This window comes from Colias croceus, chromosome 5 (assembly GCF_905220415.1).
Source record: "Colias croceus chromosome 5, ilColCroc2.1".
NCBI lineage: Eukaryota > Metazoa > Arthropoda > Insecta > Lepidoptera > Pieridae > Colias > Colias croceus.
The window spans coordinates 1,618,830-1,641,790 of NC_059541.1; the positions used below are offsets into that span (position 1 = coordinate 1,618,830).

The 22,961-nt window shown below is 31.4% G+C and overlaps 1 protein-coding gene and 1 long non-coding RNA gene across 2 annotated transcripts; both read left to right on the forward strand.

Annotated features, from left to right (window-relative positions):
- The first annotated feature begins 142 nt into the window (after positions 1-142).
- Positions 143-22,961, forward strand: LOC123691644. Its single transcript, XM_045636146.1, has 7 exons — positions 143-350; positions 12,407-12,612; positions 13,195-13,348; positions 18,179-18,296; positions 20,795-20,961; positions 21,640-21,702; positions 22,687-22,961. The coding sequence occupies exons 1-7, from the start codon at positions 314-316 to the stop codon at positions 22,761-22,763; spliced, it is 822 nt and encodes a 273-aa protein (XP_045492102.1). The 5' UTR covers positions 143-313; the 3' UTR covers positions 22,764-22,961.
- On the forward strand, positions 2,430-3,730 carry LOC123691646. The gene is made up of 3 exons (XR_006751436.1): positions 2,430-2,471; positions 2,929-3,123; positions 3,571-3,730. It is a non-coding gene; the product is annotated as an uncharacterized LOC123691646 (long non-coding RNA).

The following is a 22,961-nucleotide window of genomic DNA, read 5'->3' on the forward strand; positions in this document are numbered from 1 at the left end:
ATAAAATTCCACAGATAATACACTAACGAGTGAATAATTTAAAGGAATTACAACATACTTCCGATATGCTTCGCTTACCACCGGACGTCAGTTGCTCCAGCGGTTAGTTACTGAACCGGGTTCGAACCCCACACACGTTGGGAACTTACTTATAACGACTTTTTTGTATTATTGTCACTTTATATATATATATATATTTTAAAGTTCAGTTGATGTTCGAAGTATGAAATTTTGTAACGGTAATTATTGTTATGGTTTTGTGAATTTGTGAGTACTTTGGTTATCTGTGAAAGTGACTAAAAGGATTTTGACAATGTGGTGGTTATTAAAGTTAACCATAATACTGCAATGTAAGTAAAGAAAATATTTATTTTTCAGTCTATACTCTATACCTATCTAATTTTTGCGATTGACTTACATTACAAAAAACTTAAAGGTAAACGTATTATAATATATTAAAAATACGTAATTATTATATGTTTTCTTTTATTACATTTTTACTATTTATACCTATATTCAGAAAATAAAGCTTTTTAACGGATATCAATTCGCCCGTGTAAAATGTTCGTAACGTCTTTCAGACGTCCAAACACCTGTTTTCTCTGTCATTCTCACGCTGTTTAATATAAGACAGAATAAGATAGAACATCACTGCAAACTTTGATTAATGATTTTTGAACGTAAATATTGTTTATGCGAAATCGAAACTAGTGACCTTCAGGTTCTATAAAATCGCCTTTTGCAGTTATTATAATATTATATTGTTAATTATTAATACATAGTTATTTCTATGTACATTGTACATGTTAACTTTTCAAATTAATAGGTAGGTATTTTGAAGAAAACAAAATACGGGTATATTGAAAACTGTACTCGGAAATAAATATACAAACTGTATTAAAAATAATACTGCCAAATATTTTAAAATGATGATGAATAATGTTTTATTTATTATACAGGAACACCATAGATAATAATTTTCAAATCACATTTATATGAGGAAATAAACATAGTCCATAAAACACATTAAAATTCAAATAGAGAATGCCTTATTGCAAGAAAGTATAAAATAATAAGTGAAGAGGATAGGAGATTAATTTAGTATTCAAAAGAGCAACTGTTTTACTCAGATACTGTTTTAAATTCATACCTTACGATAATATTGTCGTATCCGTTATTTAAATATTCCGTTTTACTATTTATATGAATAATATACTTTGTATGAATTAGTATTTATTTTGTTTCAAAGGGAATTTGAAAATATTGGTTGTTATTTTTGGGTAAGTATTCTAATTTTCATTGCTGTTTTAGTATCTGACATTTAGTATAAAGTTCAGTATTGTAACGAAAAGTGATAAAAGATTTATTTTATCCTAAGCATAAAACTACAATTAAAAATATACAATCTTAATAAAATAAACATTCACTCAAACACACATTTACCTGTCGACGTATTGCCAACCACAAAAGAGATAGGGTGTCACCACAAAGGCAAGTTTCTATAATAGATAGGAGTAGGTGCAAGAGCTTCCGCATTTACTTTTTTTATATAAATTCCTATAAACCTTATGAAGCCTTATGACTAAGTTTCACTAGCATTGTACCTCATATGTATAGGTAAACAACTGACTGATAAAAAACTTTTGAAATTTGATGAGAATGAGGTTTTGGTTTAAATATTTTCTTAATTTGAATGGGAATGCGTTAATTTATCCAAAAAATATAATTAGGTGCATTATGGTAATTCCGGATGATGAGTTAATGCAATAATATAAAAATAGGCAACTAGTGACTTCTCGTGATCTTCACGATACTCACAATAACACGATGCTCTGAAGTGGTATTCACAATTTGCCGATATTCAGAATTCCCCTAATGCAATAGGTATCTATATAACAGAAAACAAATCTTTACAAAATTTTATGATATTAAACATCGCGTCGTGTGCTGTAAAGGTCAGTATCAAATGACATTTTGACATCTAAATGTGGGACCACGACAATGACAGCGTCAGTCGCGTAAATCGATGTGTTAGCACCAATGACTAAGGAATCCTATGGACAGGGCATAATGTTCTATACAAACAACTGATTATACAAATATCATGCATTTCGATACCGAAATAATAAAACGAATACTGTCTCTTTCTAACTAATGAATATTCTGCTAAGTGAAAATATATGACTATACGTCAGTCAGTGCTAATTCTATACCGTTTGACATTTGAAGTTAGCTCAAATACCTACTGTGGCCGGGCGCCATTTTATGTTCTCGTTATTATGATGTACATGCTCTGTCATTGCTCCGTAGTAAACATTGAAAAATATTGAATATTTTTGTGATTGTGACAAACATTTGTGTCTAAAACATATAGAGTGGTCAAGGACAAATAGTGGCATAATACCAAAGCGCAGTATTGTGGGATGTGGCTCCGGAAAGAATGAAAACTAGAAAAGTTTGTCTTTGCACCGGTATGTAAACGTTTTGACTGAAATATTAGTTATTACTTTGCTGATTTACTTATTTTCATGTATATTGAATTGAGGAGTATTCACAGACTATGTTCAGTGTAAAATTGTTACCAAATATAGCTTTATTTTGTATATTTTCGTTCTAGTAAAATAATGAATTTGGGTGCTAGTGATGACTTATAATATCGACATCAGCAAAATGTTCGATGAAGACGTGCGTCTCCCAAGGCTGTGTCATTAATCTTAAGAATAGTTGCTTTGGTGAATACACTTCCAAAATAACAAATTAATTTTGCCAAGAGCAGCAGAAGGAAAAATAAAACACTTAAATTTACCTAATATGAATTTTAACTTAAGTAAGATTAATCGCTTTTATAGTAGGTACTTTAAAAATGTATTTATAAATAAGTCAGGTCAGGACTAAAATTATAATAACCTAAAAATTCATTTTTTGAAGGTTACCAAGAAGTGAAAATAGAAAAGGAGAATGGTTAGAAGCAATTGAAAATGAAAATATCAAGCCAAATGTAAAGGATATAATATCATAGTATGTTCCCTACATTTCCCCGAAAGTGCTTTCAATAGAACAATGGATGTGATTAGTCTGCACGATGATGCTATACTAGTATGTCTGCCGCTGCATTCACACAGGGTGAGGTTTTTATCTGTAGACACGTGATGTCTTCCAATTTACTTTTGGTCTTTTTATTTAGATTTAGGGCTGTCATTTATAATCTAACGTTTCTCCTATTTTGAAGGAGGCCTGTGAACAAACTGAGATGGTTTTATATGATTTTTTGAGTACAAACTTGGGTGATATTTGGTTGTTGAAATGTTATTGACTGAGGGAAAGTGCAATTTACTTTAAATACATGGGGTGTTTTAAGTTATTTTTCTATTCTTTATAAATTTATATTTATAAAGCATTTCAATGCCATAAAACCAAAAATATAAATTCAAGTTCCGCTATTGTAAGCCCTAATGTTGATATTAATTTCAAACCATCAGCATTGCCCTTTTAATTAAAATGTATTGCATTTTAGTTTAAATGTAAAGTGAACAATGCTAGTTAATGTAAACTGTGACATTTCATTTCCAGGTACCAGTTGAGCCTCAAATCCCGAACTCAAAAATGAACAGAGTGTATCTGAGTGCATTCCAGGCTACACAAAATAGTTTAGCTCTATAATTTTCTCTATTATTATATATTATTGTTTTTTTTGTCTATTATTTATAAATAAATAAATACAATTACTGTATATTGTGTTGTTCATCGTAATAAAATACTATTATATACCTATATTAGTATATATTATGTTGTTTCATTATATTACATTCCTCAAAACTGAAATTACCAAATTGTAAGTCTACCGTAATCCTTATATCGAAGTCAAAATTGAACTGGATTTATCAAATTATACAGGGTTAGCTATCTTGTCCGGCGAGGTTGCTGGTGTTTTACAAGTAACCCTGTATAGGTGTTACCGTCACGAGCAGCCATCGTCATACTTAATTTTATTAATTGGCATTGTCATTTTTTCCATTTGTAATTTTACTTCTATGTTTTGTACAATAAAGTTAAAATAAATAAAAAAGAGTGTGTGTTTATGTACACGCGTTACAAGTTACGCGCCAAAAGAAGTATAACTTCAAAAAAAATATATTAATATTATTTTTATATCGATAAACATAATAATGTTTATCGATATAATATTCTCGGCACTAAACACCGCCATGTTTTGTTACAAGCAATATGGCGCCGGCCACACTTTTTTTGTAGGTATGTCACTTCCATGTGATTCCTTATTCATTGGTTAGCACTCACTCGATTAACAATCGAGTGCATCGACCCGAGAATCGATAACATTATTGATTATCGATTTTAGTTTCATCAAGTGTAATGAACCTGTGTTGTGGTTAATTTAAACCTATTTTTAAACTTTATTTGAAACGAATGCTATAACTTACTGCTCTACTATTTTAAGAATTATAGAAAATTTATTCTCTTTTTCTGTTTTTCCATATTTCAGCTTGCCTGTAATTCCTAGTTTTGACGATGCTATGCATGATATAATTAAGTATGGAATAAAATTGTCATAATATCTAGGTACTTAGTCATGCATTATTCCTTTTTTGCATTATTACTGTGTATTTATTGAATTACAAAGCTTTTTGTCGATACTTAATTTTGGGATACGAAAATTTTTTTATACAATATGAGCATCAAATATCAATATTGACGATTTCACACATTACATTCGCACCTATATTATAAGCACTTTCATATACCAAATAAAAAACATACTAAGCAAATTTCACCGTTGATTTATTAGAAAATTTGTTTAACCAAAATTTCGCGGTAACGAAGAGAAGGAAATAATTGAATTCCAGATTCCAGACGCGTCTCTTAGTAACTCGGCTGTGAGTAATTCTATATAAATGATAAATCTTTGTCACCGTACGGTTCGCTACTAAATTACTACCCGCATTCCTAAAAAACCGACGGTGGAAACAAATTTAATTGTAGGAGTCGCGAATTTAATACTGTAATTCAAATTATTGTTTATACGGAAAATTTAAAAGATAAACCAGTAAAATTAGAACCTTTGAATCACGTCTTTAGCGCGTATGTTGTAGATTCTACTAGAGCTCCCGAAAACAGAATAAAAAATAAATAAAAGTTCGATAAAAGCCAATTAGTCATATTGCACTTAAAAATCTATTAAAGCAGAATATGAAATACATTTTTGTAATAACCCACCGTCTGTCTTCAATTGATTATAATTCTTTAGTCGTATTTTATTAAATTAGAACATACAAATTGAGCACAAATGAATACGAAACGAATAAATAAATTTTCTTGTATATTGCACATAGCAAGAGTTAATCACAATCGTGAATTTATTTAAAATTTGCTCTGAATTTGTGATTCACAAGATTTCGTGGTCATAAAAATGATGTTATTATGAATTTCTTTAAGAAAAGTGCAAAATCTAGTACACGTATTTGCATTTCATCAGCAAATGCTTTATAAATATAAATTTATAAAGAATAGAAAGAATTACATCACGAAATCGGATTAGCGTGAAGGACGCGAGTTTGAATCCCGCCTCGTGATGAAATTTTTTCTATTCTTCATATTATAGGTATTTATAATAATCTGATGTTATAAATTATAATTAAAATCAGAAACAGAAATCTATTATTAAATTACATTACCCTTAGAAGACACAGAGCTTTAGTTTGAAATAATAGAATTAGTCAAGACTTAGAAATTCCTACTGAAAAGTTATTTATAAGTCGATGAACTGCAAGACGTCAAGATTAGATTTTATAATTTAGTCGTAAAACTTGGCGTTATATGAAAAGTTAAATTGAATTTTAATGTTCAAACTAAAACTAATGTTAAAATAAAATAAGGCTGACGTCCAACGAAGAACTTATGAATTTTAAACATTTACTTAAATAACGGATTATTTATGTGTTCATGGAAATATAACTTTATTATCAACAATCGCTACTGTTATAACGAGGAAAGTTTGTGAGGTATGCATGGATGGAGATTTTAGGTTTTAAAAAATTCAGCTGATTAATTTTATCGATGAAATTTAAATGCATAGGAATTTTCGGCTATTATTTAAAGTATCATGAGATAATCTAACTTTTTAAAAGACTTCTATAGCCGGCGTACACCATACCTTTACCATAAAAAAATGTTGTGTGGTTTTATGAAACCACGGTAAAAGTGAAACTTTTTTTCACACTATAGACATTTAACTAAAAATTATCGTATTTGTACGATAATTATCGTACGTATCGTGCGTCACGCGACATGCGCTACACAGACCAAAAAGTTTGAGACGATGTAATAAAAGTTTCACTTTAACAATCTAAAGTAATATGTATATTATTGTAGCTTCAATAACATCCAAAACAATTATACCCTCGGTTTGCCAGAACCCTAATAGCATTTTGTCTGCAGCCGCCTCATCAAAGATGTGACGCCTGACTGCACTCGCTGTTGCATTCATTGCAAACGATATTTCATATTTCTAGACGTTTCTATGCTTATTGTTTTCTATACTAACGTTCAATTTAGACTAAAACTAACTATGATAATATAATATATAACTTAATATATAACTAGTGAATATTGTTCATTGTTCATTGGTAAAAACAAATAGCAGAATGTAATTTGATGAGTATTGTAGGATGAACTTTTAAATATTGATGCTACATTGAAATCTTATGAATTATGTTATAATTATATTGAAATTAAGTGTATTGCAAATTATATTAGAATCATCTCTATATCAAGATCTCGTAGGTTCAGTACGAATTTGAAATTCGACGTTTAAATCAATTTGAGGTCTATATTTAAGCAATTATCGCAAAAAATTTACTAATTTCATGACTATTTCTAAAAACGTAAGTTTCTTGGACTCTAAGGACTTAAATAATTTTTTAAAATCCATATAATAGTTTCTGCATGATTAAATTGTATTATTACTAACTTCCGTGTTTATATAATGAAAACAATACTTAAATGTAATTAAAACAAGGCCACGGCTGAAAAAACGATTTAATTACTGGCTGGTTATTAAATTATTCCTTGTGTTATTGGTGTTTTATTGATTGGGTCATTATGTTATTTAATGTCATCACTTCTGGGGTCTAACATATTAAATACATTTATACAATTTTATATTTACTATATTGGCGGTATAACACGGATAAAATATAATCATGAAAAATATAAAAGCCCGTTATATACGTAATAAATCCATACTAATATTATAAATGTGAAAGTAACTCTGTCTGTCTGTCTGTCTGTTACTCAATCACGCCTTAACTACTGAACCAATTTGCATGAAATTTGGTATAGAGATAATTTGATACCCGAGAAAGGACATAGAATAGGTTTTATCCCGGAAATCTCACGGGAACGGGAACTATGCGGGTTTTTTTTGACTGCGCGGACGATGCCGCGAGTGGAAAGCTAGTTATCCATAAATTTACCCATTTTGAGCGTTAGATAAAAAACAAAACTTAATTCTATTTGTAGCTGACGCAAAAGATTTCAAACGTGGCATCGTCGCAAAAAAGATCAGCAAATATTTTTTAGCAAAAGTAATTTATATTCCACATTTCCATGCATTTCTTAAAACCCTTTGTATTTTCCAACTGAGAAATTCTTTTGTAATTTTTCTAAAGAATAAGCGAACTTCTTGCGAACGCGAGCGATCCTGAAAATGACTGTCTCGTGTTAATAAGTCGCTACTTTTGAGACAGTTGAGTATTTTTGAATTATTAAGTCGACTCAAAACAAAAGTTTTCAATATACTTCAAGTTTAGTTGAAAAAAATTATGCGCCTATACTTAATTATTCCAAAACATTTGAAGAATTAGAAATAAGAACCATAGCTCGTAAAGACGAACAATAGTATAGAGATGATATTAGGATATGAAGCTAGTTGCTGGCGCGGCGGTGTTCACAGTTAGTACGATGTTTCACTTTTCAAAGTTCACTAAATTTATCCCTATTTATCTACTTAAATTAGTGCAGATTATAAATATACTATAAAAAATGTGAACAAAACGTTTATACAATAGTTACAGACGATCTTAAAAACGCAGTCTAAATCCACAACATATTAAAACGCACAGATTAAAAATGACACCACAAACATGTACAAACGTCATCCGTGTAATATAAAACTTTTGATCGTCTTAGCACGCGACAAGGCTTTCACGGCTGGGTACAACACAAAGGTGCCATAACGAACAGGAAGCGTGGTCTCTGAGCACGCGCGGTTTTTTTAACACACGCTGTATAGTCTATCGCGATGCAATTTCTTTTGAACGATGCGCTTTGTTTGGTGCTTTTTTGTTTGTTATTTATATATTTATGAAGTTCACGTGTAAAGCACGCGTTCATAGATAAAACAAAAAATGTTATAATTATTAAGTGTATAATATAATAGTATAAATTTTACAACTCAGATATCAAAATTTTAATCTCGATTCTAAATATATTATATAAAATATAAAGTTTTTTTGTTTCATTAAAATTTTGTATTTTATGTGCTTGGACCATAAAAAATGCAAAATATGACGCGTGTCACTAATTTGCTCACTTATATACTACATATAACCTAATATAACCTCTACAAAACACTTAATAAATTCCTATAAAAACTTTCAACTCATCCACAATTACTTCCTCAATTATAAATTTAAAAATTCTTATCGCACAGTGAGTGCACAGCCTTAAAACAATATGGCACCCTTCTATTTTTCTTATTATCAACGGTTTGCCAGCTAAGTGGAACGACTGCGCACGCGTCTTCGTTCCGCTCGCGATTTTGAAACACATGTCATATTGCGATCTCGCTCTTACACATGCACTACCATTGCTAATACATGCACTGTCCTTGTCACACATGGCTTGAAATTATGAAGCGTCTCGATCTTTGTATTGATAATAAGCTTGTGGTTTAGAATAAGGTTGAATATGTACAGAATATAAAATATATGTACGGTTTCTACTAATTATATAATAACGTTATAACAGTTTATAATCTAATTCTAATGTTATTATTTAACGGTACGGTACCTTGACCTGATAGAACCCAAAATCAACCTGTATAATTAAAACTAACGTCCCCTTGTGGGGTGTGGAGCAGATGCATTTCACATCTGTTTCACTTATCAATATTCTAGGTTATAAGTAGATAGGTTCTCTAAGACAGATCGAAATATTTTTATCTAGGTATATGTTAAGCCGGACGATCCACATTTGGTCATAGGCAACACTATAGGTGAATAGATTTACTTTTCTCTAATTGCCTGGTAGATACAACTGCACAGCGATAAGGCTGCACATGTGCTATATCACTATAGTATTATATTGTTTCTTTGTATGTATTTTGTTGTATTACAATAAAGTGTGGAATGATAAATACTTATAAGGTTGCCATAACAAACTTCTACCAAGGGGTAAACATCCGTGGTTACTGTATGTTTTATAAAAAGTTGGTAATGAAGTTATCTCACGGGAGGAAGTTCTGAGGATGTGGGCTTCCGACTCCTGCGCATATTTTACGAAATACGATGAATGTGGAGAAAAAACATGCTGATACTGATCCTGTTAGAGGATGTGGTTAGGTTTTTTGGGTTCTTCTTAAAGTCTGGTTTGTAGATCCCGTAGTGCCTTTTATTTTATAAATACTACTGTCCTATAGCTTAAGACACAATCTACATGAAACGAAATCGTTAATGATGATCATTTAAAAATAATTCATGAACCGAAACCTAACATTTCATATATTTTATACAAAATAGAACAATACGCAAATTAAACTATTCATTTTTTACAATGATAGGGAATCAAACTACAAAGTTTAAAAGTAAAAACTGCACCGGTACCATATTGCAGACACAAACAGGCAGTGAGTTATGATTGCGCCGGCGCAACGAGGGTGTGCGGCGAAGCGTGCCGTGCGATATACCTCCAACACAGGTGTTTCTAACCAACTTAAAAAACTTGTTATCAATGTTGAATGCTTTGTTGATAACTGGCTGCTACTCACGGTTTTCCCGCCGACAATAATTAAAAAATGGATAAGGCAATTACAACCATTATCGTTTCATTAAAAAAAGTTTGAGTGTCTAAATCGGAGATTCGAGATCGTGCTTCGAAACAGCACATATTTAATATAATTTTCTAATTATCTTTAATATTTAAACTATGTAGTAACTTACTTATACACAGTACTGTTTATTTCTGGTACAAATTTCGCATTTTTGTTCTTGTTGAATAATTACTATTTTCAACCTCAACCGTAATCTCCTACAAAATTGAACGTTACCATTCCAATGTTCTTTTAAAGAAAAAATAAAAGCGCCAGCACATTTGAAATTTGCGGCATTATTGTAATCAGAAGCGGAACTAACACACAGGAAAGTTGCAAACATATCGCAATCTAGCAGGAATATTATCCAAGTTACCCACCATGACTATGAGAATGCTAATGTTTCGTACAACCCACAATTTTAAAGATACGCTGGTTATTTCTAATTTAGTCATCACAAACTGAAGGCTTCAACTATTAAAGTTGGTCAGTCAGCTCATACAAGAGTGTACTCTCCATTAAGGACAAAGTAGTATTAGTAAGTATTAATCTAGGTAAAATATTCAAATACCCGTATATGTTACAGTCACACCAGGAATACCATAACGACATACAGAATATGCATAGGTGTAAAAATAATTGAAAAAGCTGATAGTACAAATTATAGTAGAATGTATAGGTATATTCTGGTGGCCAAGTACAAAGTATCTAATAACTACGGGAAAATTAAGCTACAATGCAAATTTTTCACATTTCACAATATAAAAAGCAAACAAACCCCGAATAAAATAACAACAGAACCCCTAATTCCGCATTTCAAATCCGAAAGCAATTATCTCTAGACAGACCTCATCTCTTTAGATTTGACGACAAAAAATATAACCATTCAAATTTATTTGATAAGAACCTCAGAACAACTCCATCTGGTTTCAATAATGATGTTTTCGGCCGAACGGGTACCTAATATGCCCTAAAGGATACACCTTCAATTTCATGCCGGATTATTGTGGGAAAAATGAAAAAGGTTGGCAGCGTGATTTACATAGGTATACCGAGGTGCAAATGACTGCTATTTCTCTTTTCCGAGCCTATTTATATTGGATTGGTGATTTATAATGGACTTTAGGGTCAGTTTTAACAGTAGTGGGCGAGCTGTTCTGAATCAAATTGGGTTTTTACCGTTGGGATAAATCTTTTGAGAATGTTTAGAATATTGAAAGTAAAATATTTTCTATTTGTTGACTCAATTTGAATACACGTGATAGATGTGACGTTAAGTATGTTCACGATTGTTTCCTACATTACTATCTAAATATTTATTAAGCTATTGCATAGCTTCTATCGCGGGCCTTGAGCGCGGGGACCGAATCCAGAAATTGCGTAACGAAAATCCGACAGGCACGGAGGTGTGGCTTGAAGGCATGCTATGCAATAGCTTTACCGCGGCAGTCCCCGAGTGCCACACGTATTTTTTTTTGTAAGATAGTTCTTAATGTGTTTCAAAAACTCGCTACAGAACCTTAAAATACGGCAACCTCTCATCCTCTTACATTGTAAAACATTTAAAAACAAAACGCAAACCCAATTCAAATTGCTTTGTTAAAAACAAGTGATCGCTAAGCTTTCCCAAATTCCATATTCATTTCTCATTCAAATAAAATCCAAGGAAATTTTCCTTTTTTGTAAGAATTAATTTTTTTTCGTTTAACTAAACTCGTTGACGTTTATTCTGCTAAACTTTTCAATTACTTGATGTCCCAAAGGCCTATGACGGTTATACATCCCAATTTCTTTTCGTCGTTCCGAATCGACTTATTTACTTTGTATTCAAGCCATAATTACGTATGGCCTTTTCTTTTTCTGTTTATTATTTTCATAAGCCTCAAATCATGTTGTTTTACATGCAAGGTCGTTCGTTGTTTATCGAAAATCAGAAATATTATTTTGAAAACTTTTTTGTATTTCGGACTCATAATATTATAATGAAATTAAAATAATTATAGATATAGTAGGTAAAACAAAGTACGAATTATAATATTATACTCATTCCTCATATAACATACGTATGGGTGTAAATGTACTAAATAGATTTTTAATAAATACACGCATACATAATTGTCAAAACTATCCTCAATTAATAATAATATTTTCTATGTTTACTTATCTATGTTAATAGTAATTCAATAATTGTGTTAATACATATTAAAAATACGGCTGCTGCTCCTCCTTTTTACAAGAATAATATATTGTGATAAATGTTTATTATATAACATATTATAATGATAACAAACATGGTTACAGACGTCCAATCCGTTCGTATAATCAACATGCGGGTACCAGAAGTCCTCCAGTACGGCACCAGAGACACAATCACGCTTGACTGCGATTACGTCACCGCCAACGTCACGGGGTTGGTCGTCAAGTGGTTCTTCAATGAGCGGTCGCATCCCGTGTATCAATGGATCCCCCCGCAGAGGCCGCAAGCGTTGGGGGTGCTGAAAAATAAGGTAAAATATTATAATATATTAATTTACTGATTAATTAAGGTGATAATCTCGTACGATGTATGTAATGTGATACATATTATATAAAAGTCGTAATAACTTTTTTACGTAAATTCTATTACGTCAATGCGTGGTAGGTAGAAGAATATAGGTAATATAAACATGTATATGTAATATGTATAATAGATAATATAAACATAATAAAATGTTGAGTAAAATTCATGAAGCTTATTGGGTCGTATTAATAAGTACGTTGTGTCCAATTGATTTAATTTCAATTAGAAATAACATTAAAAGTTAATGAAAGGTTTCTTCCTCTTTTTAGCTAGTTTCAATTTGTATAAAAACGCTCACTTGGTAACAAGTAATTGACGTTTATAAAAAAAACACAAATAAGTAACATTTGCTAGATAAATTGAAAACGATACATAAATTAATAATGTCTATCTATCCTGAACGTATTTTAATGAATTATTTAATGTCCTGGAAATTAGTTTCATCATAAAATAACAATACAAAATATGACCTTTAAATTTAATATGTACAAAGAAAAACCAAACTAATCAGTCTTACACTACCTTCCAGGTGGACCTCTCTTTCAAGATCTCTAACAACCCGTACACCCAACACAGGGCGCTACGAATTATTGAACCCAGTACCGAATTAACTGGGAACTACACCTGCGTTGTCTCCACATTCCTGGCTGAAGATGAGAGGACGAAGCCTATGACTATATTCGGTTAGTATTTATTGAAGTGAAACTTCTTAAGGCGCGTTGAGAGTAAAATTTCAAGGCCGCGTCATGGCAATACTGTCATGAAGTAAGGCGACGATTTTGTATCTTTTAAACTTGACAAAGAAGTTTCATTTCTGACACGTTTGCTCGGCACACCCGCTCTTTTTTACTTAAACATATATTGCTGCAACTATTAATTTAGATTTACTATACAAAATTCTAAAGATAAAAAACTTTTTCGTCCACAATATAAATAATAGGAGAATAATTATTAAAGGTTAATTTTAAAGACGCAAAAGTTAATCTTATAATATAAAAATGAATCTCAAAATGTGTTGGTAAGCGCATAACTTGAGAACGGCTTAACCGATTTCGTTAATTCTTTTTTTATAATATTCCTTGAAGTTCGAGGATGGTTCTTATGTAGAGAAAACGTGAATATGTACCACGGGCGAAGCCGGGGCGGACCGCTAGTTTGTTATAAAATTACATTTTCATTACACATACTAATACTAATTCAAAACGATTCTGTTAAATATTATGTTCCCTATATTCAAAGAAAACGTGTAAATTCCAAGATAAATCACGTTCAGCTAAATGAAATGCACAAGCCTCGTAACATTTTTTTTTTTCAATTCCGTTAAATTGACTTGCCAGTTGCCAACTAATCTTACATACAATATTATGCAAATAGCTTTGTAAACAACGTAACGAGACTCCGAGCAAAGTAATTTCCTCTTAATCTCTACATGTCACTCTACTTTATTTAATATTATAATTTTCCTCCTTTCAAGTAATAATATTAACGTAGACTTGAAGTTATCGCATTATAATATTCATTAGAAGAGAGAGAATTTGTTTATGGTTCTAGGTATTGTTTTTTCGTACTAAAATGTGTGTTAAGATCACATAGATTCATTGAAAATTCATGAACTAAAGAGACATTCATAGGTTTCAACGATTGACGGTGAATATTCTGTAACCAGTGTGTGTAACTGTGTACCTTTATACAAAGAATCGCAATAAGAAAAAATGATGACTTTTAAATTATCGTAATATATATATAAGCTTGAAAGTGTATTATTTTAATTTTTTTTCTATAACCTTTCAACGCAATCGTATAGATATTTTTCTGACATAACCGTATTTGATGTTTTTCAGCGACATTGATTTACAAATTAAAAACTAATATTATGAATATAGAAAAAAAGTACAATAAAAATACAATAAAACCTAAGTAAGTACAATTTTTCAAATCAATAATATTAGTCAAATTTTACCCTAAAAAGAATTCATACACATAAATAAACGGTGCTTAGTTATAAAATAAAGAGCCCTATATCAAAAGAATACAACCAGAATTAATAGAGCAGATGAATGAGTATGTAGGCAATAGAAAGGAAACAGGCTAATGGAATACAAATGACCGTTTTGCTTATACCGTAAAATCCATCAATATTTGAAGCAACAAGATATGGGCCAAAGATAATTGTGGAATGGATGTGACACATAACTTTATATCTACAGGGGCCGTATTATGATATCTTATTTCCAGACAATCAACGCTGTGAATTGAACTGACTGGCAAATTCATAATATTATATATTATGTTACAGTCAAAACCCTTAACCAGTCAAAGACGTTATTGACAGGTAAAATTAGTCAATAAAGTTATTGACTGAAGGTGTCGGTCAGAACCCTTATTGACTGATTTTATCTGATTTTGACCGATGCCCAATAACGTAATTGACTAATTTTACGGGTCAATAAGGTCAACAGACTGGTGAAGGGTTTTTACTGTAACATATATACGCAATAACTAGCTATAGGTAGTTAAAAAAGCGAAAACTGTCTGGACAAAAGAGGTCAATACGGCCCCAGAAAAGTTTTCGGGAATTTGATTCTAATGATTAATTCCTATGAGCCAGTTTACCTGCTGAAATCACTGAGAGCTAATGAAACCACTGATGACCATTTAACTGATAGTTAAGCAAAGCAGAACATACCCACAAGTGGGTATAAAGTAAAGTGTCGGTTTTCATGGACATAGTGAGAAAACTCAGTCTATTGGTAACCGTAACAAAGATTTTACATCATAGTTTACAATTCAAAACATTCATCGTAATTATTATCTAAAATACAATAACTGTGTCATCATTTATTCCCATTTAAGTATTATCTTTACGTTGAGCATTCTGTTGCAAATAATGCAAATCAAACAACATTAGCGATTGCAAAATAAAAGTTATTGCAACTATTAATAAAAAATCGGTTGTAAAATCGAAAATTCCAGAACATTATCTATCTACGTTCCACCTGCGGGTCTCCATTACAGTTTGCGTGTCCCAAACGTTGTTGTTTAGAAAACATGCTCGTTTGTAGCTGCAATTCGACGACATCTATATTACAACCTTACATTATCATCGCGTAGTTTCTACTAGGTTTGTAATCTATACTAATACTAGCTCAACGACCGCGGCTTCGCCCGCTTTGTCTAAATAAATTATATACTAAAACCTCCCTCTTGAATCACTCTATCTATTAAAAAAACCGCAACAAAATCCGTTGCGTACTTTCAAAGATTTAAGCATACAAAGGGATATAGGAACATAGGACAGAGAAAGCGACTTCGTTTTATACTATGTAGTGATAAGGAAGCTGAAGAGTTTGTTTGCTTGATCGCGATATTTTCAGGAACCACGCATCCGATTTGAAAAAATATTTGACTGTTTTCTGTTATTTTTCCGAACCACCGCGAGTTGCAGCTAGTAAATGATATTTTGTAGAACTTTATGAAGATCATACTTTTGTTTTCTATGGTTTAATTGACAGAAAATAAAGTTTATATCAATGCCAATAGAAAAGTTAGGTAGGTTATCTGTTCAACATTAAAATTTAGTTCACCAAACTTCTTATTTCACAAACAATTACGGCTTTTGTAAAGTTCTGACCTTTGCTTTGACCACATATTATTATGATAGTTTGAAAACTTTTAAACAATAATTGACAGATAACGTTAATACTAAATGCTCTATACTAAACGATGAACTAAATATTGAAACGCTTAAAGCGCGTCACACACGGTGAAGATACTATAATATTTTCACTACTTATTATTATTAGAGATATTATATTATTACTATAATATCTCTCACGCGTCCTACTATTAAATACAGATTTAGTTACGCGCGAATAACGTGCGTAGGACGTGCGAAGGTTGATACTCTAATATAAAACGTTATAGTATCTTAAGGTATCCGGTATCAGCGTTCTGATCATCATTTTTCTTTTTGTCATTGCGTACTAAGACCCCTGTAGAACCGCCATCCTGTTACAAAAGACCCGAAATTTTGTGGGTATATAGAACAAAGGTAGGTAGATTAAATTGCAGACATTTGACATCCGAAATACTTCCCTACCAATCCTTTGAGGTAAAGCAATAGTTATACAATCTTGTTCTGTACACCTCAAAAGCGTTTAATTTCATAAGTATTTACGACAATTGTGAATTGTGGAGTCGGTTAAGAATCTAGAATTCCAGGAGGGAAAATATTTAAGTAAAATTAGTCTATATCTGTTATATTTCAGTAGGTACTTAAATTAACAATTTCTATCAGTGTCATAGCTATAGAATTATGTTTTAAATAAAAATTTAATTTATACTTGTCAGATGTTCTAGTGAATAAAAACGTACATAGATCTGTTTCTTCCATGAGCAAACGTTCACATATTATGACAAAGAATGACCCTTTTATAGAAAGATTAGAACAAATTCCATCTAAGACTTGTTCTTAAGTTTACTTAGTCCCAGACTCGCAACCGAATGATTAAGATCCAGATCCCGCCTCTATTTTTTCTGTCGTAGTACTTAAAGTTTCAGGCCATATGTCACAGTCATCTGGTTGAATCTGTTATTGGATTGAATGACTAGCGTGTTCATTGAATGACGACATTTAATTTAATGACCAGAGGATTGTTTAACGTTCAAGGTCTTGTATGTAGTTGTACATTGAGTGACTTTAATCAACCTTTGGCCTAGTCATTTAATTAAATTTCGACATTCAATGAACGCGCTAGTCATTCACCTATTACGCTCAGTGACATATAAAATAGTGATGGCGTGAGCACAAACTTTTATATGATAATCGTATTGATTTTTAACATGGCTGTCGTCTATTTACACTCATATTATTTCCCGATCGAATGAGCAAATGTCATGTAAATCGATTCAACATTCGTGACGTGACAACATCGTTTTGTAAAAAGCGGTGTTTGAACGATAACATAAATAAAAGAGACTATTTTATCACTATAGTAAACGTCAAATAACTTGTGATAAATGAGAAGTATTTTTTTACATAATATACAAAATTAAATAATACTAATATTATAAATGCGAAAGTAACTCTGTCTGTCTGTCTGTTACTCACTGAACCAATTTGCATGAAATTTGGTATAGAGATATTTTGATACCCGAGAAAGGACATCCCTACATACTGGCTGGCTTTTTGACCTGGCTACTTTTTATCCCGGGAAAATGACGCAATCCCTGAAATCCCACGGGAACGGGAACTATGCGGGTTTTTCTTTACCTGCGCGGGCGAAGCCGCGGGCGGAAACCTAGTATGTTATAAATAAAATATATTTATTCAATTATACTTCTTAAATCAAGCGCTTTGAAATGTTAGAACTTATAGATTTTAAATTATCACCGATTTAAAAGGCCTCTTCCTATTTAAACCTTGATTTCTATAATATCAAAATATTAGGTTTCCTATAGTTGATAGCACATAATATAGAAATTCTCATACAATTTAATTTCTTCTGTTTCAGTACCAGAAAAAAGATTCGACATGATCATGGACAGACTGAATGACGGCTACTTGAATATTATATGTTCTGTGGAAGGAGTCTTCCCGAAACCAGAGCTGGTCATCTTGGCGGGAAACAGGTACCTAAATATTATATTTTTGTCCTATTCAAAATAATAGAAATGCTAAATCGCAAAACTCGAGAACGGCTGATTCGAAGTAAATATGTACCACGAGCGAAGCCGGGGCGGGCCCCTAGTTAAAAATAAAACGACAAAACCACAAAACAGTATTTTAAGTGTGTATTGTGTTTAGAAAAAGTTTCTGTATCAAACTTCGCGCACTTTTTTTGTTTGTTTCTAATTCATAATCACCATCTCTATATATCTTCCCATAAAAATAATGTCAACCGATAAAACAGATAATAATTCAATAAATTTTTAATTTCCATTGCACGCCATGTTCATAACATTAAGTATTAAATTATAATCATATAATGAAACACTGGAAACGTTAATGTTAACAATACTGTAGTTCATCATGTGATATTTTCATTATCGGACAAGCACTCGGTTTATTAAGTCATGAACAATAATTATATTAATAAATTGTTTTATCGAAATATGTACTTCATGTACAAGCTTTAGTGAATCAAAATCGAATTTAATTCATTGACATTCAGTTTTAATTTATTAAAATAAACTGCTGCAACCACGCATGTAGAATCTATTTCACAGACGTTTATCATTTAATTTGTGAATCTTTTAAACGTATTCTCCCTCCGTATCTATTAATTCCTTCCTTATTTCTTCCATTTTGCTCTTTATTGTTTTATTTTTATTCTATTTTTCACTACATTATCATCAATAACGAACATCTGAAATAAATATAATTGAAAATTTACTAATTCATAAGCTCATTTAGCAACAAATCGCTCTCAGGTAACTTGCAAACATAATATTAACCCAGTAATAAGATCTAAGAAGCCTTGAAAATTACTGCAACACTAATTAGCGCCTTGAAGTTTCGCACTAATATCCTTATTTACTTGGAAAGCTTAAGTTATACGTGTTAATAAAGTAAAAATCAATCTATTTATTTTCCACTTTCACACTTCGCCTATGATATTGTTATAAGCAATCGAGTTTTCTTTTTTGTACAAACAATAAGCTTAATATTAAAATTAAAAAACTTTGTAATTGAATAAAGAACCTTATTTTATGATGAACTTTTTAAACTCATTCATGTAGGTTCAATAGAATTTAACGAACGATGTAACGAAAATCACGTTAAAAGATCTACCTTTCGAGTTCCTCACTAATTCAACTAAGTAGAACATTTCCAATAGCTAGGACAGTCATAAGCTACAAAGACTATCATGTAATCGAGCTTGAGTTAGAATCCTGAAATTCATATCACAGAGCCTTAGAAGCCTCGTTTGAACTCACGCACTCACTAGCTCATCCACTGGCTCTCTAACTCGCTCGATTACACAAGAGCCAGTCCAAAAGCCAAGCAGTTGGATATTCGAGTATATCCTTCCGTAATCGCAGCCGATATTCATTGATTCTAACAAGCCGTTAGTGCAGCCAACATCTTGGAAACTTGCGAAGTCCAAATCGCAGCGAATAATACGAAACACTGTACGTTCCTTCGTCTTGATACATACAGGTCTAATGGGTTAACTAGTACCGTTGATTATTTATAATATTAATGAAGAATTTCAATTGCTTTGATTATTACCTTTTACAATTTAAGATGGTTAATTTTAATCGATGTTTCAACATAATATCACAAACATAAGTGATACTTTTTATTATTTAGATATATTAAGTAAACTATTTTTAAACTATCTTTGTATTCATGTTCAATTAATAAGACAAAAAACGCTGCATCACATTAAGGAACAAGGAGTTCTTTAAAATGTCACCAAATTAAATTAAATTTTTTAAAATCTTATAATTAAAAATGTGTTTAAAACGAAGCATATACAAACCTTATAACAAAATAGTCAAAGAGCCAACAAAACATAGCCTTTCATAACGTCCCAGAATAAATTCGACTCACAGAATGTTCCCTGTTCCTGTATGTTCCCAAACTCAGAGTTTTAGTCTAAATAATTCGGATTGCAAGTTGGCTAAGTCCGACATCTTGTACGGCACTCGACGTCGAATCTGTTCGCCCGGCAGGTATTCTATGCTAATCCTTGTGTTTAACTGAGGATAAGTCCTTATTGAGATCCGTATTATAGATATTGTCTACTATCATTGAAAAATATATGTATAAATAATATTTATTTTTTCTTGTTTAAAATAGATAAATGTCATTATTAATAATTTTGTACTAATGTGTACTTTTCGGAGATGATGATGAGTCCTATGTTATACATACAGTTTCATAGATTCTTTTCTACTACCCTGAAACTTTTGGATTAACCTTAAACATGAAATAAAAGTATAGTTAAAAAGTTATTAATTGTGTAATATATGTATTAACGCATTGGTGTACATATACCGTGATGTCCAGTCCAGAGCTACCATACCAAAAAAAAAATTACTAAAAATAAAAGTATTATAATTTCTGTTCATCTCTAAAGAAGTTTTCACTTAAAAACCTATGTAAATTAATTTAATTACAGGCCATTAAACGCGAAATCCTCTCTGAACCTAATCGAGGGTCGCTACACGGCTCTGACCAGCGCCGTGGTGAAGATCCAGCACTTACCACCCACTGTGGAAATATTGTGCGACATGCAGGTGCCGCTCGCTAACTATTATAGCAGGAAACGGGATATATTTTATAGAGGTATGTATTAATTTATTGTTTTACTCGTAGATAGAGGGATATTATGATGAATGCTATAAAATACGAGTAAATCTATACATATAATAAATCTGTAGAAGGGTCAATTCTGTACATTGAAAATATTTTAAAAATAAATAGCAGGGGGTGTTACTGGATCGATACCAAGCCCAAATATGTGATTAAAAAAATTTTTGTCTGTCTGTCTGTCTGTCTGTATGTTCAGGCATCACGTGAAAACTAACGGTTCGATTTCGATGAAACTTGGTATAATTATACCTTATTATCCTGGGCATAAAATAGGATACTTTTTATCCCGGAAAAATACGTAGAAAAAAAAATCTTAATTTTTCCGCAAGGACGGAGTCGCGGGCGGAAGCTAGTAAGTAATAATTTGTATTGACATTTAAGATTCATTGATATTCAATCTAATTTTAATTATCAAAAACTTCAATTTAACCTTTACAATATTAATTACATCTGAGATAAGTTAGTACTTATAATATAGAACCCATACGTGGAAATCTATCTACTCCGTTTAGTTGTCATTTGATAACATTAAAAATAAAAATTATCCTAAATCTTTATTTATTATATTTTTAAGGTAAATATTGTTGTATTTCATACTTAAAATAAAATAAAATTGACTACCTAATATAAATTATCCTTCTCGTGTTCCAGATCCTCATTTAACAACGTATGATCCTCCCGGCTCTGCAAACTCAAGAACAGCCAGAGATCATGGTAATTATTTAAAATTAAATAATACTTGTTTAATGCCAGCAGTTTTTCTTTTTTTCCATACTATGAACTATGGGCCTTTTAGTACTCTGTATATAGAAGTTTCTAGTTTCTTATCTTATATTTTACTTCTTTATAGCGATAGTCTCATGAACTTCATAATGAAGACATTATAGTTTGCAATATTAGTTAAGATTTATAATTAATTTAAAGACTTTGCTATAAGCAAGGTGACTCAAGGAAAAATATTTTATTACACAGTTTTAATTACGCATTTATCTCCTGCTCTATTGCAACCATAATTGCAACAAAGTTTTTTTATCAACTTTTAATATCTTACATCTTTTCGTATTTTCTATATTCTTCACACAACGTAAAGGGTAAAGTAAAATATCTTGAGTAATTGCTACACCGATGAAGCCTAGATCCTTTGAAGAAACCCCTTTTTAATAGAGACTAGTTTTATATAGCTTTTCCCGCGACTTCGTTTGTGTTTCTTGTATCCCACAAGATACGGATTTTCCGTGTAATTTAAAATCTTTTGAAGTGAAACTTCTTCAGGCGCGTTGAGAGTAAAACTTGAAGGTCGTACGGCAATACCGTCACGTCATGGAATAAGGCGATGAATTTTGGTATTTTTAAACTTGTCAAAGAAGTTTTACTTCTGACACAATATGTGCTCAGAACACACGCTCTTTGTATTTATTTTCCACTTTGATACTATTCGACACGAAAATGTGCATTTCAATTCGACAGTATTAAATAGTTAAACTTTATAAATTTATAAAGAATAGAAAAAATTCGATCACGAGGCGGGACTCGAACCCGCATCCTTTCGCGCCATTCCGGGGCGGATGCCTGACCAATTCAGCCACTCGTGACCCGCCAGAGCAATCGAATTTATTCTATTCTTTCAGTTTTATGTGTCTTAAGGGACACACCGTTAAACTTTATTATATTAGTAATATTAATTGTATTTATTTTCAGGTTTCATGAAGCAGTGTACTCCGGCGTTAATCATTGTCATGATTTTATTTCACTTTACATTAATTAATATCACGTGACATAAGTAATTATAATGTAAATAATTAGTTTATATTTGTATATAATTTTGTAAATAACAATTTATATAAGGAAATCAATTATTGAGATACATGTTGTTTAGTTTATAGATATTTTCTTTGTGCTAAATTATTATAAGGCGGGAATATTTTATGTTTAATGAAAAAGGTTGTACTATTTTTATTTCTATGGCTTAAATG